General features: G+C 42.0%; 2 protein-coding genes and 1 non-coding gene across 7 annotated transcripts in view; 1 reads left to right on the forward strand and 2 right to left on the reverse strand.

Moving 5' to 3' along the window:
• dennd2b (DENN domain containing 2B) overlaps positions 1–9,515 on the forward strand; it is a 217,664-nt gene extending 208,149 nt beyond the window's left edge. For all 5 annotated transcript variants that reach the window (XM_055649504.1, XM_055649503.1, XM_055649502.1 and 2 more), the window contains 3 exons: positions 2,122–2,361; positions 4,312–4,398; positions 5,551–9,515. In XM_055649504.1, the coding sequence (XP_055505479.1) occupies positions 2,122–2,361; positions 4,312–4,398; positions 5,551–5,585 (362 nt within the window). In that variant the 3' untranslated portion in view covers positions 5,586–9,515. The remainder of the gene's footprint in view (positions 1–2,121; positions 2,362–4,311; positions 4,399–5,550) is intronic.
• Positions 9,516–17,215: 7,700 nt separating this feature from the next.
• rpl27a (ribosomal protein L27a) lies at positions 17,216–26,370 on the reverse strand. The gene is made up of 5 exons (XM_055649512.1): positions 26,281–26,370; positions 24,989–25,052; positions 24,831–24,906; positions 23,876–24,050; positions 17,216–17,391 (listed from the first exon to the last, which is right to left on the reverse strand). Exons 1-5 carry the CDS (start codon positions 26,281–26,283, stop codon positions 17,263–17,265), a joined length of 447 nt encoding a protein of 148 aa, XP_055505487.1. The 5' UTR covers positions 26,284–26,370; the 3' UTR covers positions 17,216–17,262.
• On the reverse strand, positions 22,331–22,459 carry LOC129706025 (small nucleolar RNA SNORA3/SNORA45 family). The gene has a single exon (XR_008724997.1). It is a non-coding gene; the product is annotated as a small nucleolar RNA SNORA3/SNORA45 family (small nucleolar RNA).
• Positions 26,371–26,450: the final 80 nt, after the last annotated feature.

Consider the following 26,450-nt stretch of genomic DNA (forward strand, 5'->3'; position numbering starts at 1 on the left):
TTATTGAGTGGTGTACCATGACACCCAGGTCTCGTTGCATCTCCTCCTTTCCTAATCGGCCACCATTCAGATAATAATCTACTTTCCTGTTTTTGCCACCAAAGTGGATAACCTCACATTTGTCCACATTATTCTGCATCTGCCATGCATTTGCCCACTCACCCAGCCTATCCAAGTCACCTTGCAGCCTCCTAGCATCCTCCTCACAGCTAACAGCTTTGTGTCATCCGCAAACTTGGAGATGTTGCATTAAATTCCCTCATCCAAATCATTAATATATATCGTAAATAGCTGGGGTCCCAGAACTGAGCCTTGCGGTACCCAACAAGTCACTGCCTGCCATTGTGAAAAGGACCCGTTTACTCCTACTCTTTGCTTCCTGTCTGCCAACCAGTTCTCTATCCACATCAATACTGAACCCCCAATACCGTGTGCTTTAAGTTTGTATACTAATCTCTTATGTGGGACCTTGTTGAAAGCCTTCTGAAAATCCAGATATAACACATCCACTGGTTCTCCCTTATCCACTCTACTAGTTACATCCTCGAAAAATTCTATAAGATTCGTCAGACATGATTTACCCTTCATAAATCCATGCTGACTTTGTCCAATGAATTCACCACTTTCCAAATGTGCTGCTATCCCATCTTTAATAACTGATTCTAGCAGTTTCCCCACTACCGACGTTAGACTAACTGGTCTGTAATTCCCCGTTTTCTCTCTCCCTCCCTTTTTAAAAAGTGGTGTTACATTAGCTACCCTCCAATCCTCAGGAACTACTCCAGAATCTAAAGAATTTTGAAAAATTATCACTAATGCATCCACTATTTCTGGGGCTACTTCCTTAAGTACTCTGGGATGCAGCCTATCTGGCCCTGGGGATTTATCGGCCTTTAATCCATTCAATTTACCTAACACCACTTCCCGGCTAACCTGGATTTCACTCAGTTCCTCCATCTCATTTGAGCCCCGGTCCCCTGCTATTTCCGGCAGATTTTTTATGTCTTCCTTAGTGAAGACAGAACCAAAGTAGTTATTTAATTGGTCTGCCATGTCCTTGTTCCCTATGATCAATTCACCCGTTTCTGACTGCAAGGGACCTACATTTGTTTTAACTAATCTTTTTCTCTTCACATATCTATAAAAGCTTTTGCAGTCTCTCATCATTATTATTAATAAAATATAAGTAATAATGTTGATTCTGACATAAATGACAATTAATATATAATTGCTTGCTTTCTCTTGCACCGCTGGTTCGTTGACACTCTACAATGAAATAGAAAACAAGTACTGATAAATAGATGATGTTTTCAGGATATTTAGTTTCTTTAAAATCTAAACAAAAACCTCTGACATTACACAACAGTCACAAACCTGCAAGGCAGCACTTGGACTGACACCAAGAGGAGAGAATGACCTAGATGTGTTTTAGCAGCCAGACATGGATAGCAGAGGATTTTGAAGGGTGGAAGATGGAGCAAGACTCAACAACAGCTGATGCATGAGCTGGTACTCCAAAGCACCAACTTGTGGCAGTGACACATTAAAAGACACAAAATGCTGGAGCAACTCAGCGAAACAGGCAGCATCTCTGGATAGAAGGAATGTTTTGGGTCGAGATCCTTCTTCACATTGAGAGTCAGGGGAGAGGGAGTCTAGAGATATAGAAGGGTAAGGTGTGAAAATGACGGATCAAAGCAGATGATGCTAAGAAAGTGTGGAATGGTTTATTGTTAGCTGTGGGGAAGGCGACAACGTGGCATGCAATCATTAATATTTTATCAGGAGGACAGTGGAACTAGTTGGAGAACTAGGATGGGTGAGGGAAGGTGAGAGAGGGAAACCAATGGTTACGAAGTTAGAGGAATCAATATTCATACCACTTGGTTGTAAGCTGGCCAAGCTGGTCTTGATTAGTCTCTGCTAACATGTCTTCTGTAGGTATTGTGAACAACAGATGACATGAACGTAAAGATATGCCTCACAACCTTTAAAAACTGCTTCGCAGCTGTCACCTGTGCTGCAAAATCCAGCCACGGGGCAAGCAGAGAAAGGGAATAGAACTAGAGAAGTTAGGTGACATATACAAAATAACCCTTTACCTTGTCCATCCTCCCTCAGAGTGCAACTCATTGAACAGTCTGGTGTCGGAAGCATTCATTCGGTACTTTGTGGAAACTATAGGCCATTATTCATTGTTTTTGACCCAAAATGAGAGGAATGAACGGATATTCCAGAGAGAAGCTTTCCGCAAGTCAGTGGCTTCCAAGAGCATCCGCCGTTTTCTTGAGGTCTTCATGGAGTCACAAATGTTTGCTGGATTCATACAAGACCGAGAACTGCGAAAGTGCAGAGCTAAAGGTAGAACTGAACTTTTGTGTTTTTGTGTTCTTATGACTGTTGGCAGATCAATTTCCCTTCTGGGATAAATAAAGTTTATAAGCTCGTATCGTAAGCTCCAAAGGCACAATATCACCTCCGCGTACTTCTCTATTAAACATTGCAGAGTTGCTTCTTTTAACCTACCAACACCAATGGTTTAATGCAAAATATGACAGTATTGAAAATTTATCAGTTATCATGACATTTGTGTTTTTTTTCCTCTTTCTCTCTTACTTCCTATCTTTAAAAAAAAAACTAGAAGCAGAACCAATCCACAATTGATAATATTAATAATGTACGACTGATATACATGAAATGTTTATAATATGTGTTTGCTTCTAATAAAAATATTTAAAAAAAAAAAAGAAAATTTATCAGATCAAATTGCAGCTCTGCTGAATGACCACTCTTTCACTGCAGTAATCACTCAAGATGCTTTTATTGAATAGAACCCAAATTGGAAACTGTGGCGGTCCCTGGGGGTTAGGCCACTCCTTGGGTCATCCCCCTCAGCTCTTGAGGGACAGGGGCGATTGTCTGGCCACGGGGTTTCCCGGGGGCTGCTCACGGGTGTTCTGTGTGTTTGCCATGATTCATTAAATTACTTCTGAACCTGCCTGGTGACTGGCCTTTTCCTGACCTCATCCAGGCCACTACAAAACCACAATTTATTGTATAAACTGGTAATATTTAAGTAAGCAAGTTTATTGGCCAAGTATTCACATACAAGGAATTTGCCTTGGTGCTCCGCCCACAAGTAACAACATGACATACATGAGTTATGAATCACAAGTAACAACAATAACATGAGTTATGAATGACTCAGAAAACACTAAACATTAATAATAATAAAACATTAATGATAAAACACAATTGATCAAGCATGTGAACCAACAAAATACCAGACCAAAGGGAGGCTACAGATTTTTGGCTGTTAAGTAGAGCAACTACTCGGGGATAAAAACTGTTTTTATGTCTGGCTGTGGCAGCTTTGGCAATCCGGAGTCGCCTTCCAGAGGAAAGTGATTCAAAGAGTTTGTGGCCAGGGTGAGAGGGGTCAGAGATGATCTTGCCCACTCGCTTCCTGGCCCTTGCAGTGTACAGTTCATCAATGGAGGGAAGGTTGCAGCCAATAACCTTACGTCATCTGAAGTACACCAAAATTGCTAATATCAATTGTCATTGCATTTCAAGTATTTAAAAAACCTCTCAACCATTTGAGTATTGTTTAAAAAAAAAAAAGGTATCCTGCACTTATCTTTCTTGACACACTTGCACTCCGTAGCAGAGACTTGGGACAACTTCATTATCCCATTTCAAGTAGCAGGTACTTTCAATATTTGACCCAGTGAATAAAATATAAATATTGGAAGAGTATTTATTCAGCACACTTGCAGCAGTATCATATGTTATTAAAAATAAAAAAATAAAGAAATTCATAGTTTAGTTATATATATATATATATATATATATAAGCAGAGTGAAAATGGCTTTGGAGTTATAAAATTGGTGACCTACCATGAACTGTTTACACATACATGGGATTCTGGAACATCTGGGTTTTTTCTGTAGCTTTGCACTGTTGCTAAGTTTATCAATTGAAGATATAAACAATTTACCCACAGAACTCACAGTGGATATGCATAATCCATGGCAATAAATATTGATTTGTAAGATCTTTTGAGACTCTAAATGTCTCAAGGTTAATTATTTTAGCAATAATTACAGCCACCCAGGGATTGCAGACTTAAACATGGTAAACCTACTGCCAATTTAGTTTGACCAAACTCACAGTAGGAAATGTACTTTGTGTAATCAATTAAAATTTCTAATAGCGTTGATTTCTATTTTAGCAGTTGAAAGAGTGTAGGCATTTAAAGCCACATTTAAGGCCTCATTTAGTGATTTTTTAAATTCTCTACTCTATAGGTCTATTTGAGCAGAGAGTTGAGCAATATTTGGAGGAGCTGCCTGACACAGAACAGAGTGGAGTGAACAAATTTCTGAAAGGCCTTGGTGAGTACCTTTGCATAGGATTTCTCAACTGCTGAGAGAACAGCAAATCTGATGCTTGAATGACACGAGGACATGGCTACAAAATGGTTTAGGAGATCAATAAATGCAATAAATCCTGAGCAGCACCAAGAATAACTGATAATCTGAAATGCACTGCCTGAAAAGATGATGGAAACATCTTTTTATTGAATAGAACCCAATTGTACCTAATTTGACACATCCCAGACTTGCCAACACCCAACCCCAGAACTCTGTTGCCCAGTCGCTTTGATCTCATAATCAAGGCATCATTGTATGCAGCTAAGGCACTGTTCTCAGAACACCCCAGCTGAGATACAGCCTTGCCTCCTGTCAGAGTCTAATAGGTTTTTAAAATAGCTTAAAAAAAAATTACGCTTGTTTAAAATTATTAAATAATTTATTAAGACATCAATATGGAATTAAAGACATTAAAAAAAAAAGTTCAAACATAATAATTGACCTTTCTCCACTTTGGGGATTCCCATTCGAAATGATTGTGGATTCGGAACCTACACCAGATTTGGTTGGAGTAGGAAAGCAGAGCAGGATTTCTCATTCTAATACACAATCGGGAACACAGCAACAGTGGAGTGAAATGTGCTACTGTCTATCGTTCAGCTTGTCCCTACTACTTACAACCAGTTGACCCCTGGTGGTTGCTTTAGGAATCATTAACCAGTCGGCTCAAATGTACCCAGTAATCATTTCTTGAGAGGATCTGGATAAATACTTGAGGAAAAAATATGTGCAAGGTTATGGCGATAAGAGAATGCAACTGATTGGCTGGCAGTTTTCAAGAGGCATGAAGTGATGAATGGCCTCCTGTGTTGCATGAGTCTATGAGGATATTCAGAATTTGAGCACCAGCTAGAAATTAGACGGAGCGGGAAGGGATATCAGAAACGCATCCCAACCTCCTGTGCTCCCATGAAATGTTTACAAGGAAAACTGGGAACGGAAACAGACCAGTCACCTGCTCTTGACATCAGTTGAGAGAAGAACAAACAATGACATCAACTTGTAAAATTTGCTGTTCTCGGTAAAACTCTGCAAATCATTTTTTTAAAATCTCGAAATAAATTGTTTTGTTTCCTGATTTACATTACTAATGAAACTTAATGTGTCTTGCAGGAAATAAAATGAAATTCCTTCACAAGAAGAGTTAGTTGCATTTGTACTACGTTCATGTTACAAGGACCACTGACCATTGCACAACAGACTCATTCGCTGACTCGTTTATTTTTGGGGGAAAAATCAATTCTGTCTTTACCATCTTCGCGAAATTTCAAAGACTGAACTATGACAAGATCAGAGGATGATCCGAAGTGGAACAAGTACATTTAGCCATGCTCATCTTTCATAGGGATTTGATTATATATTGTAAATATATTTACTGTATTTTTATTAGTATTTTATTGTCTGGGTTCAGCAGTCATTATACTGAATATCTGTAACTAGTTGACTGCGACAGATTGTTGTGATGCCAGAGTGACTTATGACTTGAAGGATGAATGGTCTAACTGAGCATGTGCAAAAGATGCAGCGCATGCTGGGGATGGGGTGGGAAACTTTCTTCATATGATTTACAATTTGATTATTTTTCTGGTGTGATTATGGAGAGAATGTACGATTCTATCAACTTGGAAATATTTTGTCGCTGAACGCCATGAAAAACAATGAACTATCGTCTTTTCTCTTGCTGTAGTTGTGGAGTTGAGATTGTATCCATTTTGGCTCTCTTTTCTGCATTTTGGAAACAAAATGTGATAAAGTTACACTGAAAATACTTGGTACATGTTTTAATCTTGCTTGAAAATTCATGCTGCCATAGAAAGAGGCAGGTGAATGAATCACCAACTGTTTTCCATTATGTTAAGCACTGCTGTAGCTGAGTGTAATGAGAAAGATGCAGAGGCCTTTACTATTCTGCCATTCTCATCAAGCATGACTGGGTAAGCCTTGCAGTATTTCTACGTATCGGTTTTCAAAAAAAAGAAAATTATTAGTTTTCTTAGCAATTGTTTGTCAGTTAGAAATATGACCTAAATTGCGGAATCTTTTTGAAGGTATTGTATATGTGGTGTTGGGATCAAGACATGTCAGATAAGCTCACCCTCTCAGCATTCCCAAATGAGGTAATAGTCTTCCTTTATAAGCTGTGGACATTAATGAGAATACCAGCATTTCTTGCTCAAATCTAATCTTTGACCAAATTGGGTTGCTTTGGAGTGTCATAGAGTCATACAAAACAGAAACAAGTCTGTTGGTCCAATTCCTTCATGACAACTTAGATGCTCCTTCTAAGCTACTTCCATTTGCCTGTGTTTGGTCTGTTTCAAATAAAACCTTTCCTATCCCTGAACCAGTCCAAGTGCCTTTTAAATATTGTTACTGTACCTGCCACCACTACCCCGTGTGGTAGCTCATTCCAGATAACCACCTCCTTCCAAGTGAAAAAGTTGCTCCTTGGGTTCCTATTCTTACCCTTCTCACCTTAAACATTTGTATTGTGGTTGTTGATTCCACGACCTTGGGTACAAAAACTCTGTGCATTCACCGTATCAATTCCCCTGATGCACCTCTATAAGATCACCCCTTTGTCGCATACACTCGAAGGAATAAAGTCTTAGCTTGCCCAATCTCTCCTTACAGCACTAGCCCTCAAGTCCTGGCAATATCATTTGGATGCAAGCTGTCAAACGCCTTAGGATGCAGCTCTTCGACAATAATATGGACTCTCCTCAAGACATCTTCATTAACTATCCCCACATTTTATGCTTTCTTCACAGTAAACACAAAGGAGAAATACTCATCTCGTGTAGTACCTTACATAGATGACCGCATTAGTTTCTGAGGGGCTTTATTCTCTCTCTAATTACTCTTTATCCCATAATGTACTTGTGAAATACAGAGTCAAAGAGTCGTACAGCATGGGAACAGTTCAGTTTTAGTTCAGAGCTTAGAGATGCAGCATGGAAGTAGGCCCTTCAGCCCACGCTGACCATCGCACACCTATTCACACTAGTTATATGCTATCCCCTATTCACAGCCACTCCTTATTTATTAGGAGCAATTTTACAGAGGCCAAATAACATACAAATCTACATCTATTTGTAATGTTGGAGGAAACCCACACGATCACAATGAGAAAGTGCAAACTCCACACACACAGCACTCAAGATCAGAATCGGACTCGGGTCTCTGGCACTGTAAGGCAGCAGCTCTACCAACTGTGTCACTGTGACCATCTTAGTTCGCAGTTATCCCACTGAACCTCTTCTTGCTAGTCATTTCCTAGCTCAATACCTCCCAATGTATGCAAGGCTATGAAATACTATCCATTAAACCCATGAAGCAAATTTCATCTACAAGAGATGTGACACCTTGCAGGTTAAAGAAACTCATTGGATTGGCACCGTGATAAATACTCACTTCTCCCCATCATTGGCTCATTATGCGTGCCATAGGTGCCATCTACAAAATAGTCAGTCATACAGCATGGAAACAGGCCTTTTGTTCCAACTAGCCCATACAGATCAACGTCCCATCGACATTAGTCCCACCTGCCTGCGTTTGGCCAATATCCTTCTAAACCTGTCCTATCTAATTGTTTCTGAAATGTTGCAACAGTCCCTGCCTCAACTACCACCTCTGGCAGTTCGTTCCATACTCCCACCACTCTTTGTGTGAAAAGGTTGCCCCTCAAATTCGTATTAAAATCTTTCCCCCTTCACCTTAAACCTATGTCCTATGGTTGTCGATTCCCCTACTCTGGGCAAGTCACTCTACCCAATATCCTCTCATGATTTTATACACCTCTCTAAGATGCACTGCAGCGACTTGAATTCTTATCTCAAGCATGTAGGCACTACCATTTAGCAGGACAAAGGGAAAGAGTACAAGGAGAAACCATCTCAACTTGCACACAATCCTGACTTGGAAATATTTCACAGTTCCTCAATTTCACTGGTTCTAAACTCTGGAACCCACTATCCCAATAACATTATGGAATTAACTTCACCACAACAGGCCTCAAAGGTTCAGGAATGTAGCTCACCCAAAACTTATCAAAAGAATTTAGGGATTGACATAAATGTTGGTCTGGCCAATGATGTCTACATCCTATAAAATAAATGTATTGATAGCTGGAGAAACTCAGTGGTCAGGCAGCATCTGTGATGGGAAATGGACTGACGATGTTTTGGAGAAAGGGGTGGGGAGCAAGGCAGAGCATGTTTATTGGAGAGATACAGGTGAGGGGTTGATTGGCAGATGTCAGGTCGGGGAGAGAATTGAAGCCAAGATTGGAGATGATAAATGGAGACGCCAAAATGGTGCAGAATGTGAGGAAAGAATATGGAGAATTAACTATAGGACCAGTTGAAGGAATAATGGGTTGTAAGGAATGATGAGGGTTAAGTAAAATGGGAGACTCGCAGTAGAGTGGAGTGAGAGATGAGTGGTGGAGGAGGGGCATGTAACTGGTTAACAGGGGCAGGGAGCGTGAAAGGAAAGTGGGTGTTGGGACTGGATAGATGAGAAGGGGGTGGGTTATGTGAAATTGGAGAATTCAACGTTCAGCCCCACTGGTTTATAGCTTACCCAAGCAGAATATGAGGTGCTGTTCCAGTTTGTATCCTATCTCTAACATTTATTACGAAAGATGCCAGTATGTGCACTCTCTTGTGAGCCCAATGTATTGATAGCTCTACAACTTCAGAGTCAGAATGTTGTAGGTTGTATTCCCACTCGAGAAACTGAAGCAGAAAAATCTAAGCCCTTGTTTAATGCACTATTGAGAGTCTCTTTGAGATGACACAATAAACTTAGGCCATTATTTTCTCTCTAAGGAAGAACCTCAAGTTCCCATAATACAATCTCCACGAGGATGGGCATTAGCTCCAATGTTCTGACAAATAATCATTCAGACCAACAATATAGGATACAAGGTCATGCCACATTGCCAGGAGAACATCATCTGCCAGCCTACAATAATGATTGCACTTCAGAAGTACTTTATTAGTTGAAATGAACTAACCAAGTCTGTAAAGGTCATATATAAAATGTAAGTGCTTCCTTTATAAACTTTTATACAATTTTCTCTTCCTTGTTTCATTTTAGTTTTTGTGTTTTCCATTAAATAGATGTTTGTTCAAAACAGGAGAAAGGCAGAAGTCAGGGAATTTCACAGGTCAAATAACTTAGCAGTTATTGCAGGTCCACCATCAATATTCCGGCACACTTGGTTCCAGAGCCTTGCTGGATTATCCACTTTGCCAGACCAACAGAGGTCACAGCCTCGGGGGCCCGAAATACAAATTCAGTCATTGAAGTCGGAAATGGGAACAGACCTGCCAACTCTGGCCGGTCTGGAGTTCCAGAACACAGTCACAGGGGGTAAATTCGACCCAACGATCTCCTCGGTAGTCCCGATGAGATCAAGACCGGCAGCATCACCTGACCTAGGCGCCATATTTTGGGGGGGACTTCAGGGGGATATTTCAAGCGTACTCTTGTCATTTTGTTCCTTTGAAAAGGTGCCGGACCTCCAGTTGCTGCAAAATCGGTGGTGGACCTGTATTACTGAGATGTAAGAGTCAGTAATCAAAGAGGAAAAACTTAATCATTTAGGAAAGCTAATCATAATTAAACGTAATTGACATTATTTTTTAAAAGGCAAATCATGTTTGATGAATTTACTTCAATTTTTTGAAGATATAAATGTGAGAATTGATAAAGGAAGCAGAGATGTCATGCATTTATATTTCCAAAGGGCATGTGACATGGGTCTGAAAGGTAAATTAGAAGCCCATGGCATTGAAGGAAGAGTATTGGACTGGATTGATACTGCCTGACTCGTAGAAAACAGAGTTTGAATAAGTGGATCATTTTCATAATGGAAGGAAGGACTTAATTAGTGGAATACCACAGGAATAATTATTGACCACTATTTAATGCCCTAGAGGAAGTAACACTAACAAAGGTTTCCACATTTGCCAATGATGTGAAAAGGATCCTGTGATTCTGCAATAGGATATAGATTGATTGAGTGAATGCAAAAACACAGGCAAATGGCATATAATGTTGGGGAGTATTACATCGTGCATGCCAGTAATCAAAGGTCGAATGCATAATGAAGAGAGACTGGAAGTCATAGAGTATCACAGCATGGAACACGCCCTTTAGATCAACTTGTCGACCAAGATGCCCCATCTAGGCCAGTCCACCTGCTTGTGTTTGACCCATATCCCTCTAAACTTTTTCCATCCATGTACCTGTCCAAATGTATTTTAAATGTTGTTATTGTACCTGCCACAGTGACCTCCTCTAGCAGATTAATTTAATTTGGCATCCATATTTGGCAGTCCTTCCTGACCAAAATAGACCCTTTGCTGCAACTATCCTATCTACCTGTGACATCACTTTCAGGGAATCGTGTACCTGCACTCCTAGATCCCTCTGCTCTACAACACTCTCTAGGGCCCTGACATTCACTGAGAAGGTCCTGCACTGGCTTGACATCCCAAAATGCAACATATCGCACTTATCTGCATTAAACTTCATTAACCATTCTCAGCACACTTGCCCAACTGACAGAATTTTTGATAACCATCTTCACTATCTACAATACCACCAACTTTAGTGTCATCTGCAAGTTTACTAATCATGCTTTGTCCATTCTCATCCAAATCGTTAATCTAAACCACAAACAGCAGAGTCCAGCACCAATCCCCAAGGCTCCAGCTTCCCATTAATCTTTGCAGTATTGTATCCCTTCCCTCTTAGTTTTATGCTGTGTTTGACTTTCCTTGTCAGCCATTGCTGCTCCACCATCATTCGTGCTAGGGTCCCTTTCCAATCAACTTTAGCCAACTCCTTCCTCATGCCTCTACAGAGCCATTTACTCTACAGTCACCTTTACTCTACAGTAATACCAACACATCTGATTTCATCTTCTCCGCTATTTTATATATTATAGTCACTACCTCCTAAGCGTTCCTTTACCTTAAACACCCATGTATTCATGTATAGTCTTTTCTTTGACTGATAGCACACAAACAAAAGCTTTTCACTGTACCTCAGTACATGTGATAATAAACTAAACTCTTCAAACCACTGACTCCTCCAAGGATAATTTTGATCCCATCTGCTTATACCCGACCCATACCTCCTTCTTCCCAAGAGCCTCGGTTTCTCCTGTTGTCGTGTTCCTTACTCCTACCTGCCTTGCCATTCACTCTACCCACGCATCCTTTTCTAAATGTCCCTTTGCCCACAACCTACTCTAATAAACTCTTGTAAGTTCCTGTCCAATACCATCAAAGTTGACCTTGCCTCAATTTAGAACTTAGATCAGCGCTGTCCTGATCCATAACTATCTTAAAGCTAATAAAACTGTCATTGCTGGTCCCAAAGTGCTTGCACATTGACACTTAAGTCACTTGCCCTGTCCAATACCCTAATAGTAGGTCAAGCTTTGCCCTCTCCCTTGTTGAATCCTCTGTATATTACCCGAAAGAACTTCTCTGAACCTACTTGCAAAATTCCACCCCATCTAAGGCCTTGGCATTATAGTTGTTTTCTAGGGCATGTAAATATTATGGGGGTGGTGTTGGGTGTCCTGTAAAAAATTAAGTAGGATTAAGTCCCCAGGCCTAATGGAATCTATTGTAGAATACTGTGGGAGGCAATGGAGGAGATTGTGAGGACCACAACAGAGATCTTTGTATTCTATTTATCAAAAAGTTAGGTCCAAGAAGACTGCAGAATAGACAGTGTTGGTCTTTTGTTTAAAAAGGGCAACAGGGATAATCCAGTAAATTATAGGGCAGTAAGCCTCATTTGAGTGATGGGGGAATTATTGGAGAAGATTCTTGGGATATTAGATAGTAAGCACAGCTTTGTGCGGTGGATGTCCTGCCTCACACATTTGATTAATTTTATTTTTTGAGATGGTGAGGGTGGGGCTGTGAATGTTATCTACATGAACTTTAGTTAGGAATTTGAGAAAGCCCCTCCTTTGGTAGACTGGTCAATAAGATTAAGTCACACAGGATCCACAGTAAGCTGTTAAGTTGAATTCAAAAGTCATAGAAGTATCAAGTATCCTTTATTGTCATTCAGACTTTTCAGTCCGAATGAAATTTTGTGCCTTGCAGTCATAACATAGAATAAAATAACAACACACAATAAACACAGATTTAACATCCACCACAGTGAGCCTACCAGGCCCTCCTCACTGTGATGGAAGGCAAAAGTCTTAAAGTCCTTGTCTCTTCCCTCCTTGTTCTCCCTCTTCGTTGAGTCGATCCAGGCTTCCGATGTTGTGACCCCGCCAGGTGATGGTAAGTAAATCCAACGACTGAATCCGAGCTGCCACCCTCCAGTCCAGCGGACGAAGCTGTTGCGGGAGCTCCGGAGAACAGGTCACCAACTTGTGACCTGCGAGCTCCCGACGTTGTCGTCCACTGGGCCCCGCAGCCGAGCCTCCGAAGATGGAAGGTAGTGATTCAAGGTTTGTGATAAATTGTGTTCTGCCAATGAATATTGCCGGGAGACCTGTTCTTTGTAATCTGTTAGCAAATGACAAAAATGAGCCTAACAGAGTGCCCTGCATGTTTGGGACAAAGAGCCATAATTTATTTATTTGCCTCTGCACTCCACAATTTACGATTTATAATAGAGAAAAAAAAAAATCACATGTGGCTAAAGTGCACATTATCAGATTTATTAAAGGCCAATGTTATACATTTGGTTTCAATATGTAGAAATTACACATCTCTCCCCCCCCCCCCCCACCTACTCTTTTATTGCCGTTTATCAACAGGAGGACCAGAGTTGTGCCAAAGAAGCCATTACGAGACTGAGAAACAAGAATAAAACTGTTACATCAGCCAAACATTAGACTTACCAAAATCAACTGTTTAGAACTTCATTAAGAAGAAAGAGAGCCCTGGTGAGGTTACTAATCGCAAAGGGACTGGCAGGGCAAGGAAGACCTCCACAGCTGATGATAGAATTATTTCTATAATTAAAATAAAATCCCCAAACATGTGCCCGATAGATCAGAAATACTCTTCAGGAGTCAGATGTGGATTTGTCAATGACCACTGTCCGCAGAAGACTTCATGAACAGAAATACAGAGGCTACACGGCAAGATGCAAACCACTGGTTAGCCGCAAAAATAGGATGGCCAGGATTTGCCAAGTACTTAAAAGAGCAACCACAGTTCTGGAAAAAGGTCTTGTGGACACATAAGGTGAAGATTAACATATCAGAGTGATGGCAAGAGCATAGTATGGAGGAGAGAAGTAACTGCCCAAGATTCAAAGCATACCACAACATCTGTGAAATGGCCTGGGCATGTGTGGCTACTGAAGGACCTGGATCACTGATCTTCATTGATGATACAACTGCTGATGGTAGTAGCATAATGAATACTGAAGTGTATACACATCCTATCTGCTCAAGTTCAAATAAATGCCTCAAAACTCATTGGCCGGCGGTTCATTCTACAGCAAGTGAATGATCCCAAACATACTGCTAAAGCAACAAAGGAGTTTTTCCAAAGCTTAAAAATGGTCAATCCTTGAGTGGCCAAGTCAATCACCCGAGCTGAACCCTGAGCTGAAAAGCATGCATTTTATACGCTGAAGAGAAAACTGAAGGGGACTAGCCTCCAAAACAAGTATAAGCTAAAGATGGCTGCAATACAGGCCTGGCAGAGCATCACCAGAGAAGACACCCAGTATCTGGTGATGTCCATGAATCGCAGACTTCAGTCAGTGCACGCGAAGGATATGCACCAAAGTACTAAACATGACTACTTTCATTTACATGAAATTGCCGTGTCCCAAACATTATGGTGCCCTAAGATGGGGGAAGCTATATATAAACACTGCTGTAATTTCTACATGGTGAAACCAAAATGTATAAAAATGGCCTTTATTAAAATCTGACGATGTGCACTTTAACCACCTGTAACTAGATGATGGGTCTTTGTCCCAAACATTATGGAGAGCACTGTACATCTTTTCGATCTCCCCCTACAGTGAAATACATTTTGAATATATTACACATGCAGGCGCTGTCATTATTCAAAGTCTGGCCCACCCACACGCTTGGAGTACAGCAGTTCACACCAACGCATGTCCCTCTCCCCTCCTTGCCATCTTTTTGTCCCGGGACACATCTTGCAGCATACCTATAGGTGCTGGAAGCATTACCCAGATTCTCAAATCCTTCTTTTCCAGCTCCCTCCCAGTTATGCTGTCTGCCAAGCCCTCAGGAAGCAGAGCTGCCAAGAAGTACGGATTCCTGTATTTTGTACGGAAATGCAATAAGAATACAGATGCACGGATTTTATTTATTTATTTTTAATTGGCCCGACTTCCTGGTTCATCTTGCTGCTTAAAAAGCACGGATATAAAAAGTCATACTGTAACTCTACAAACTATAGCAGATTAAACCTATTAGTATTTTTAATTTCAAGATCTGGATGATTATTTTTGTAAATTTGATCTGCCTGTCCTGCTCCAGGTTTAAATAGCGCTGTCAGTTTAGCGTGTGGGAATTTAAACGAACAGCACTATGGGTTCTAATTATAGTGCTACCAGCTGGAGCGCTATTGCCTTTACACATAGCGCTATGGCCAGACTGTTTGGGGAGGGAGAGAGGGAGGGAGTGAAAGGAGAGGGAGGGAGGGAAAGAGGAAGGAGGGAGAGCAAAATGGCACTGCGTAAAAATACCGATTTCCTCAGCATAATACTGATTTTCAGGTACCTGTACTAGAATACTGAAATGCTCTCAGAAAACTTGGCAGCTCTAAGAAAGGTTCCCAATGCTGCTGACCACACGCCTTCAGACAAGGACCCGTCTATCGCAAGCCTTTGGGTAGGTTTCTGGTCCTGCTTAAGAGATCATGACAGGTGAGCCAGGGCTACCGGGCAAGTCCTCCAAGGTCAGTCTGCGGCAGGCGAGTCGGGCCTGGTTGCCAGGCGCATCCTGGCCCGCTATATACACACACTTTTATAAGATCACCCTCTGCTCATGCTCCAAGGAATAAAGTCCTAGCATGCTCTACCTCGCTACAATTTGGACCATCAAGTTCTGGCAACGTGCTCCTAAATCTTCTCTGCACTCTTTCCAGCTTAACATCTTTCCTTTGGCATGGTGACCGAACCTGAACACAATACAGCCAATGCAGACCACACTAACATCTTGTACAACTGTAACATAACATCACAACTTCTACATTCAATACCCTGACTGATGAAGTCCAATGTACTGAAAAACCTTATTGACCACCCTATCTACCTGCAATACCACTTTCAAGGATTCATGTGACCTGTACTCTGAGATCCCTCTGCTCTACCACTCCTCAGAATCCTGCCATTCACTGCAAAGGTTATGCTCTGGTTTGACTTCCCCAAATGCAACACCTCACACTTATCTGCATTGAACTCCACTTGCTGTTCCTCAGCCCACTTGATCAAGATCCTGCTGTAATATGCCTAACCAAGTCTCTTGAATGCCATCATACTACCATCCCAGCAGGGCAATCCAGGCATTCACCACTATGTAAAAAGCTTGCGCTATACATCTTTGTACTTTGCCCCTCTCACCTCGAATCCTGTAGTATTTGATATTTCCATTCTGGGAAATGGTTCTGACAGTCCACCCTACCTCTGCCTCTCAATTTAATATACTTCTATCAGGTCTCTTATGTAGCTTCTGGCATTCCAGAGAAACCAATGAAAGTCTGTCCAATTTCTCCATGTAACCAATACCCTCTAGCCAAAGCATCATTGTGGTATCTTCCTGGATGCCTTTCCAAAGCCTCAACATCCTCTCTAAATTGGGACAATCAGAACTGCATGCAGTGCTCCAAAGTCTTATGAGGCTGCATTATAACTTCCCGAAGGTAGACACAAAATGTTGCAGTAACTCAGCGGGACAGCAACATCTCTGGAGAGAAGGAATGGGTGACATTTTGGGTCAAGACCCTTCTTCAGTAACTTCCTGACATGTACTCATTGCCCTAGCCAATAAAGAGGCTAATTTACAATTATCTAATTGAGTTACTATTTTCAGGGAGTTATGGACCCCAAGATCTCTTAATCCCAGAAAAATAATTTGGGAGACGAGATGGTGTGGGTAGAATTATAAAATGTAATTTATGTAAATGAGCAGAAATGGGTGTTTGATGGTCAGCATGGTAGATGGAAGGGACATTCTATTTTCTCTAGTCAAATAAAATACATTTTCACTTGGACAATATTGATCTCTGCATATTCAAATCATTCCCTGATTTACAATCAAACCCAGAGGCAAGCCATACACCAAAGTATTGGTCAGAATATAGTGCAGCACAGGAGCAGGCCCATTGGCTCATGACATCTGAGCTATGACTCAGTTTGTCCAATTAAAAAAAACTTGCCAGCTATATACTTTCCTTCCTGCTCTTGACAGCTAATTTTCCTTAAGTATAAATTTTGTTCCTTTCTAAAATTAGTTTCCCTTTGACCCATGTATTAAAATATACAGCAATGTACAAAATCAATAAAGTGAAGTCAGCCGAGATCAAGGGACCAAACTAATCGACTGCTAATCTCCATTTAAATTTGCAAACGTAATAATCTTCAACACCAGGTAAAAACTCTGTTCCACTTTAGTGATTTAATGTCTCTGGCTTACATAAAAAGTAAATTTTTTAGAAAAATAAATTTGGTGACTAAGGGAAGGAACAATTTCTTCCACCATCTATAACAATTTAAAAAAATGAAAACGTTAGCGACCAGTTAAAAGTGAGTTTTTTTTATTTATTCTTACACAGTTAAACGTTACGCCATTAACACACAGGCTCCTCCAACTCCCTTGATTTTCTCTTCAGCTTTCCTGCTGAAGAACTTTGCCTTGACAATCACAGGCTGTTTTGGAAGTCTTCCTTTACCCAAAACTTTATAGTATCCCTGAAAAAAAAATTAAAATGTGTTATTGACAGTCCAAGGATGCATTTTAAAGAGAAATCAAGACCCAGCAGGCATAGAGGCGAGAGGGGAAAGCTATAATAGGAATCCGAGTGGTACCTTCTTCCACAGAGGATGGGTATTTGAAACAAGCCGCCATGGTAAGTAGATGAGGCAGGTATAACATTTAAAAGACACTGACATGTAAATGTATAGCAAAAAAAGGGATATGGGCCAACTGCAGGCAAATGGTACAAGTTTGAATGGAGCATCTTGGTTGGTATGGGAAAGTTGGACGAGAGCCTGTTTTCATGCAGCAAGACTACAAGTAGATATAGGATATAGAAGTCTTGGAGAGGATGCAGTGGATATCAGGATGCTGTCTGGATTAGTATAAAGAGAGATTGGACAAACTTGGTCCACTGTGGGGCATAGAAGGGATCCGAAAAAAAGTTTATAAAATGATGGGTATAGATAGGGCACTGTTAAGAGACACACAGCAGAACAATGGAACCAGATGCAAAAGTGGCATCTGAGACTTTTAAACAGGCACACAAATATGCAGAGAATGTTTCATACGTAGACTGAAGAGGATAGTTTAATTTAGCATCCATATCTGGCACATGGTCAACATGACCAAAAGAGACCCTTTTGGTCCAACTTACTCATGCTGACCATGATGCCCCATCAAAGTTAGTTAGTTCACATTCACCCATGTCCCTCTAAACCAGTACCATCCATGTGCCTGTCTAAATGTATTTTAAAAATTGTACCTGCTACTTCCTCTGACAGCTCATTCCATACAGCCACCACTTAAAAAAAAAACCCCACCAGGTTCCAATTATATTTTCTCCCTATCCCCTTAATCCTAGGCTCTCTATTTTTTATTCTGCTGCCGGGGGGGGGGGGGGGGGGGGGGGGGGGGGGGGGGGAATGACGACGACACGGGGACATTCATCCTACCTATTCCCCTCATGGTTTTAGCCACCTCTACAATATCACACTTCAGCCACCCGTGTCAGGAATAAAGTCAGACTGCCCAAACTCAACCCATAGCTCAAGCCCTCAACTGTAACATGCCAAAAGCTTTCTTCACTATCCCATCTACCAGTGATGCCACTTTCAGGAAACTAGGTACTTATATTTTAGATTCCTCTGTTCTACAATACTACCCAGGCCCCAATGGTTTAACTGTGAAGGTTCTGCCCTACTGAGACTTCCCAAAATGTAATACAACTTACACAAATAACCTCCATTAGCCATTCCTCAGACTTCTTGCTCCACTGTCATTCTTGATAATAACCTTCAATGTCTATACCACCCATTTTTGTGTCATCTGTGAACTGACTATTTTTGCCTTGTACATTTTCATCTAAATCATTGATATTGATGAAAAACAGCAATAGACTTAGCACAAATCCCAAACATATCAATGCCCATAGGCCTCCAATGAGGAAAAACAACCTTCCACCACCACCCTTTGCTTTCTACCATGAAGCAAATTCTGTATCCAGCTAGCTAGCTCACTGGATCCCATGGAACCTAACCTTCCAGAGCAGCCTACAATGTGGAACCATAATGTTTGGAGGTCCACATTGCGATGTCTATGACTCTTCTCTGATCAACCTCCCTGATTGCTCAGCACTAATTCCCCCTCCCATTCCCAATCTGTCCTTTTGGACCTGGGCCTCCTCCATTATCAGAGTGAGGCCAAGTGCAAATTGGAGGAACAGCACCTCATATTTCGCTTGGATAGCTTACACCCCAAAGGTGTGAACATTGACTTCTCCAACCTCAAATACCATTTGCTTTCGCTCTCTCTCCATCCCCTCCCCCTTCCCAGTTGTCCCACCAGTCTTATTGTCACTAACTACATTCTATCTCTATCCCACCCACTCCCCTGACATCAGTCTGAAGAGGGTCTCAACTCGAAACATTACCCATTCCTTCTCTCCAGAGATGTTGATTGTCCCGCTGAGTTACTTCAGCATTTTGTCAACCTTCTTGGCTACTTAGCCTACCAAGTCCACACCGACCAGCAATCCCCACACAATAACACATAAACCTGTACGTCTTTGGAGTGTAGGAGGAAAACAAAAATCTCGGAGAAACCCCAATCACGGGATGAACATACAAACTTCGTAAGACAAGTTCAAGTTTATTGTCGTGTGTCCCTGATAGGACAATGAAATTATTGCATTGCTTCAGCACACAGAACATAATAGGCATTGACTACAAAACACATGAATAAATAAACTGATAAAGTGCAAACAACAAATAATGGGTTATTAATGTTCAGAGTTTTGGCCGAGCCAGGTTTAATAGCCTGATGGCTGTGGGGAAGTAGCTATTCCTGAACCTGGTCGTTGCAGTCTTCAGGCTCCTGTACCTTCTACCTGAAGGTAGCAGGGAGATGAGTGTGTGGCCAGGATGGTGTGGGTCTTTGATGATACTGCCAGCCTTTGAGGCAGCGGCTTCGATAAATCCCCTCGATGGAAGGAAGTTCAGAGCCGATGATGGACTGGGCAGTGTTTACTACTTTTTGTACTCTCTTCCTCTCCAGGGCGCTCAAGTTGCCAAACCAAGACACGATGCAACCGGTCAGCATGCTCTCTACTGTGCACCTGTAGAAGTTAGAGAGTCCCCCTTGACAAATCGACTCTCCGTAATCTTCTCAGGAAGTAGAGGCGCCGATGTGCTTTCTTGATAATTGCATCAGTGTTCTCGGACCAGGAAAGATCTTCAGAGAAGTCTGAAGAAGGGTTTCGGCCCGAAACGTTGCCCATTTCCTTCGCTCCATAGATGCTGCTGCACCCGCTGAGTTTCTCCAGCTTTTTTGTGTACCTAAGATCTTCAGAGATGTGCATGCCCAGGAATTTGAAGCTCTTGAGCCATTCAACAATTGACCCTTTGATATAAACGGGACTGGGTCCCCATCCTACTCCTTCCAAAGTCCACAATCAGTTCCTTGGGTTTGCTGGTGTTGAGGGCCAGGTTATTGTGCTGGCACCACATGGACAGTTGCTCAATCTCTCTTCTATACTCGGACTCATCCCCATCAGTGATACGTCCCACAACAGTGGTGTCGTCAGCCAGACAGCACCCGTAGTCGGGATCGAACACGTCTCTGGCACTAAGGCAGCAACCCTACCGCTGCGCCACCCCACTTCTTAAAAAAAAAAAAAATCACTAGACAGTCTTCCATGCGCACAACCATGCTGACTATCCCAAACCAACCAGCATTTCCAAAGGCATGTATATCTTATCTGTCAGGATCCTCTCCAGTAACCCTCCCAACACAAAGGTTGGGCTTGTGTAACTGCGCTAGCCACTAGCATCTCTGGAGGACAGGTGACATTGTAGAAAGTCCCACGTTACTACAGCACTGTGTCAATGCATGTTTCCAGCATCTACAGTTCCTTGTGTCTGCAGATGCCTGGCTGACTGACAGTTCCCAGTTTTTTCTTTGCAGCCCTTCTTAGAGGGACATTAGTCACCCTCCTGTCTTACCTGCGTCTAACAAGAATCCATATATTCAGAATTTCATATAACCAGGACTTCTGCAATTTATCTTCTAGCTTTCCAGTGTTGGATATCTGATCAGACCCAGGAGATGTATCTACTTCATGCATCTCAATTTATTTACTTCGTACATCCAGCCCCACCAACCATATTACATTCCCAGGTTCCCGAGACCATATCTGTCCCAACAGTAAAGAACAGAATTATTGATAACCTAGCCCCCCCTTTTTCTGTCTTCTCTATTTTCTACTTTTTTTTCCTACTTCCCAAACATCCCTTTGCCTACAAACCACCTACTCCAATCAACGTTAGTAAGTTCCCATCTAATGCCATTAAAGTTGGCCACGCTCAATGTAGAAATTTACCGTGTGGATCAGCCCTTTCCTTATCCATATCCACATTAAAGCTAATAAAATTGTTGCTTCTGGTCCTAAAAGAACAGCAGAGTGGCACAAGTAGCTGCTGCCTTACTGCACTTGCAGCGCCAGAGACCTGGGTTCAATCCCAAGTACGGCTGCTGTCTGTACGGAGTTTGTACTTTCTCCCCATGACTACATGGGTCCGAGATCTTTGGTTTCCTCCCACACTCTAAAGGTCTACAGGTTTGTAGGTTAATTGGCTTAGTACAAGTGTAAAGATTGTCCCTAATGCGTGTGTAGGATAGTGTTAATGTGCAGGGACCACTGGCTGGCACGGACTCAGTAGGTTGAAGAACCTGTTTCCGTGCTGCATCTAAACTAAACGGCTTGGCCACTGGTACGAGACTTTGGCGAGGGCATATTGTGCTCAGTTTCGGTCACCCCGTTATGGAAAAATATTACGCTGAAAAGGGTGAAGAAAAGATTTACAAGGATGTTGCCAGGAAAGAAGGCCTGAGCTATAGGTAGAGGTTGAGCAAGCTTGGACTTTATTTGTTATAGCACAGGATGAAAAGCACAAAATCTCCAGGAGAGAACTATACAAACAGGCAACACAGGTATTGAATAGTTTGAACAAAGGGACATGGGATTCAGTCCAAAAAGGACCTTGTTGTTGCCCGATTAGTATTGCGTGCAATTCTGGTCACCCCATACAGGAAGATTATGGAGGCTATGGTATGTAGAGGAGATTCACCAGAATGAAGACTGGATTAGAGGGTATTATCTACCACAGGAGGTTGGACAGGCTGCTTATTTTCTCTAGAAGGCCAGAGGTTGAGGGGAGACCCAATAGAAGCATATAAAATGAGGCACAGATACAATAGTCAGAACCTTTTTCAAACTATGAATATAGCAAATACGAGGGGGCACAGATTCAAGGTGAGAGGGCAAAGTTTAAAGACGCATGGGGCAGGTTTATATAGTGTGGCAAGTGCCTCGAATGTGCTGCCGGGGGTGGCGGACGCAGATAGAAAAGGGGTCCATTCACTATTTTGCAGTGATGATGTCACTAATTTTGTGGCTGACTGGGCTACAAAAGTCACAGCCAGTGAATAATATCAGTGATTACTCTACGAAAGCTCTAGCACACCAAAACAACGGAAATGTAAGGGCGTGACTCTAGCCTCGAATCCTGAGAATTGAGTACTAATTCTGTTATTTAACCAAAGCTTCATGCTCCATATTGAAAACTAGCTCTGCATGATCACCGATTGGTCAGACAGCATTTAATTTCTGTGCATACACTTCATACGCCCAGTCTGCCTTGGCCAATGTGATCTCCCGAAATGGCACCTATTATTTTTCTCCAGAGATGCTGTCTTACCCTCGGAGTTACTCTAGCAATTTGTGTCCATCTTTGGTATAAACCAGCATCAGCTCCTTCCTACATATACACATTAATTTGTTTTAGTGCTATTTACACCTTACATTGCAAAATCAAATGCCACTAAACAGAGGCAGCAAAATCTGTCTTGCTCTAACCAATTAAAGTAAGCACATCTTTACGATGTGGAAAGAACAAGAGCTTTAGGTAGAAACTCTCCCAGTCCAAGGGAGAATGTGCAAACTCTACAAGGATCCCTGGAACTGAGGCAGTCACAATAACTAGTGCAGCAGGAAGCCACTATGATTGTTTGAAGAATCAAGTTATCAAGAAGCACATTAGGTCACGAATGAAGACAAATTATGAAAGGATAAAAATGTGAATGACAATCAATCAAGTGCAATAGCATACTTTGGATGATAAATATTTTCTTAATGGCAAGACTAAGAATAGTGGCAGAGAAATGGAAGGTGGATGGCACTCAGTTCAAAGTGAGGGCAAGCATACTTCAGATCCCCCAAACTTACAATCACCAGACCTATGCACAGCCATATACAAGAAACAACTTTTGAGGCCAGCAGGATAGCTTAAGTAAGTAATTTTTATTTATATAGCACGTTTTAAGTCAACTCGTATTAACACCAAAGTGCTTTACATAAAATACACACAAAGTTTCCATACAAACCAGAGAAAAAGCTTGTCATAGTCAAACAGCACTGAAATAGGCCCTTCGGCATACATTGCCCATGCCGACCAAGTTCGCATACCAGCCGAGCCCAATATGCCTGCATTTGGTCCATTGCCCTCTAAAACCTTCTAATCCATTTACAAGTCACAGTATCCACTTCTACATGTTCCTCTGGCAGCCAATTCCAGAGACAGACTATCCTTAGCATGAAATAGTTGCCCAATGCGCCTTTAAAATCTCTCTCCCCTCACCCTAGGCCTATGCCCTATACACTGGGAAAATGTGACTGCTCAGTTTACCCATTCCTCACAATGTCACCACACAGCCTTCTATGTTTCAAAAAAGTCCCATCATAAGATCACGTTAGGAGCAGAATTGGGCCATTCAGCCCATCAAGTCAATCATGGCTGATCTATCCCTCCCTCTTAAACCCATTATCCTGCCTTCTCATAACGTATGACATCTGTACTAATCAAGAAACCCTCACCTGCAAATGATTGGAAAAATTTGAAACCAACATGTGGCACTACTTACTGCATGTACAACATCAATAACGGGTGCTGGTCCTTCAGGCTTTTTAGCATAGTTTAATCTGGTTTGTTCACTAACCAGTGTCCACAATTTATCCAGATTTATGGTAGGACAGAATAACTGGCACTTCTTTAAATGGAAATGTCTCATACCAACTTTTCCGAAATAACCAGGATGACTGAAAAATAATGGGTGGTAAAATCAAATCTTGTCAGCATTAATAAACCATACATTTTCCATACAAAATTCAACCAAATCAAACAAGCATTTTTTTTAAAGTATCATTTAAGGAGTTATTCCTTAAATGATACTTAAAAAAACCCCACTAGTTTGATCAAACCTACTAACACTTTTAAAGTCAGGTGAAAATTAAGAATCTTCATCCCCGCTGCACGGAACAGTCCAGCACAGGACCACAGTACACCACAATGTTTGTGCCGAACATGATGCAGTAAAACTGAACTCACCTGCCTGTACAAGATCCATATCCCTCTATACAAAGAAACAGCTGGAGTAACTCAGCAGGACAGGCAGCGTCTCTGGATAGAAGGAATGGACTTTATGGACTAGACTGAAGAAGTCTCGACTCAAAATGTCATCCACTCCTTCTATCCCGAGTTGCTGCCTGTCCCCATAGTTACTCCAGCATTTTGTGTCTATCTTCAGGGTAAATCAGCATCTGAAGTTTCTTCCTACACATCCATATTCCTCTATCCCCCGCATTCCCATGAGCCCATCTAAAACCTCTTAAACACTATACGATAATATCAGCTTCGCTAACGGGATCGCCCTATGCGCGAAGAGTTCACTGGTGCATCTTGTGACCTGGCAACTTTGGAACATCCGTCCGCTCTAAATGAAATCCGTATAAAGGGGTCCGTTATAAAAAGTTTACTGGAGATACCCCCCACTGTGATCACACTCAAGGATTGAAACACTTATTTGTACAAAAACATACTATTTATCAAAGTTGATTCTGTGGTGATGCATTCCACCAGCATTACCTCGACCCCCAGGATGCTTCCTGTGTTTGCCTGAAAAGACCACAAAGAACATCAATCATCTAGTGTTTAAAAAAACACACAAAAAAAAAACAATTTTGCATTTTTGACTCACCAATACGGCCATGACCATGGCTAACGTGCCCTCTCAACTTCCTGGTTTTTCTAAATCTGGTGGGCTAAAATAAGTTTAAAATGTCAGGTCATTTTGACAATCCAACAACATTGTTTGCAGTCCTGTGATGTACACTATTTTAACTAATGCACAAATATAAAAAAAATCATGTCCATGGAGTTTACTATATTTTATTGTAAAATTTCTTGTTTTGAACCAGTTTTTGCAGTCTTTTATTTTAACTTTGCAGTTGAATAAACTCTCACCAATTTCTAGATGCGCCATTGAAAACATTTTATCACAACATGGTTTGGGAGTAGCTCCTGTCTGACTGGAGGAAGTGCAGACAGGTGTGGACGTAGCCCAGACCATCATACAAACCAACCTCCCTTCCATTGACTCCATCTACACTTCACGCTGCCTTGGCATGGATTAAGGATGAGTCACACTCCCTCTTCTCCCCTCTGGCAAAACACACCTCCAGATTCAGGGACAGTTTCTTCCCAGCTGTTATCAGGAACTGAATCATCCCTTCACCAACTAGAGTGGCGACGAGAGAACATTAACAGACATTAATGAACTCACTATAATTATTGGCATTTTCATGTTTTGCTTCCTTCTATTCTCACCTAGATTAAAACTCTCAATAAACACATTTGAATGAGAGCTTGCCTAAGGCACTGGATGAATTTGCACACAAGAGAATGCAGATGCTAGAATCATACTTTTTAAAAAAATGCTGGTAGAACTCTGCAAAACAAACCTGAAACGCCGTCAGTCCGCATCCCACCTCAGATGCCAAACCTGACGGGTTAATTTGTACACAACTCAACCCCAATGTTCTCCTCTAGCTCAGGCACTCGAGTCCTACACTTTTTTATACCTCTAGTCTTCCTCCCCCGATTCCTAGCCTGAAGAGTCTCGACCTGAAACGTCACCTATTCCTTCTCTCCAGTTATCCCGCTGAGTTACTTCAGCATTTTTGTTTCAACCTGCATCGCCCGGCTAACAGTGAATTCTGCAAGAACCAGGGAGCGGGAAGCCGGCCGGTCAGCAGCGCATCGCCGCACCGCGCTCAGCTTCTCCTCACTAGGCCGCAAATATAGGCCGGCGAAAACTAGGTGAATTTCGCCAAATCACATACAACCCCATAGCGAAATCACCACCCGCTTTACGGGCAGGAGACGCCGCATCGATGCCTACACGTTAAAGCCCGGGATGGTGTCGCCGGGCGGAGGATGGCGGCGGATTCAGTGCGCGGAGGAGGGCGCAGAGCAGCCGGCTAGACCTACCATCTTGGGCCGTGACGTAAGAGGAGCAATGGCCACGGCGCGCGCGCTTTTATCCCTCACGCACCGCGCGTTACGCAGCGCATGCGCCGTCACACATCTCCACTATTCAGTCTCCGGGGCGGAGCATTCTCAGCCTTTAAGAGGGAACTGCAGATGCTGGAGAATCGAAG

Source organism: Leucoraja erinacea, chromosome 18 (assembly GCF_028641065.1).
Source record: "Leucoraja erinacea ecotype New England chromosome 18, Leri_hhj_1, whole genome shotgun sequence".
NCBI classification, from domain to species: Eukaryota; Metazoa; Chordata; class Chondrichthyes; order Rajiformes; family Rajidae; genus Leucoraja; species Leucoraja erinaceus.

Bases quoted from the DNA above. Each gene is read 5' to 3' on its own strand.
- rpl27a (XM_055649512.1), bottom strand. The intron at 24,051-24,830 runs GTATGTTTTTGT...ATTATTTTTCAG, and splicing joins AGAATCAACTTTGATAAATA to TCATCCTGGTTATTTCGGAA. The intron at 17,392-23,875 runs GTAAGTAGTGCC...TTTTTTTTTCAG, and splicing joins TTATTGATGTTGTACATGCA to GGATACTATAAAGTTTTGGG.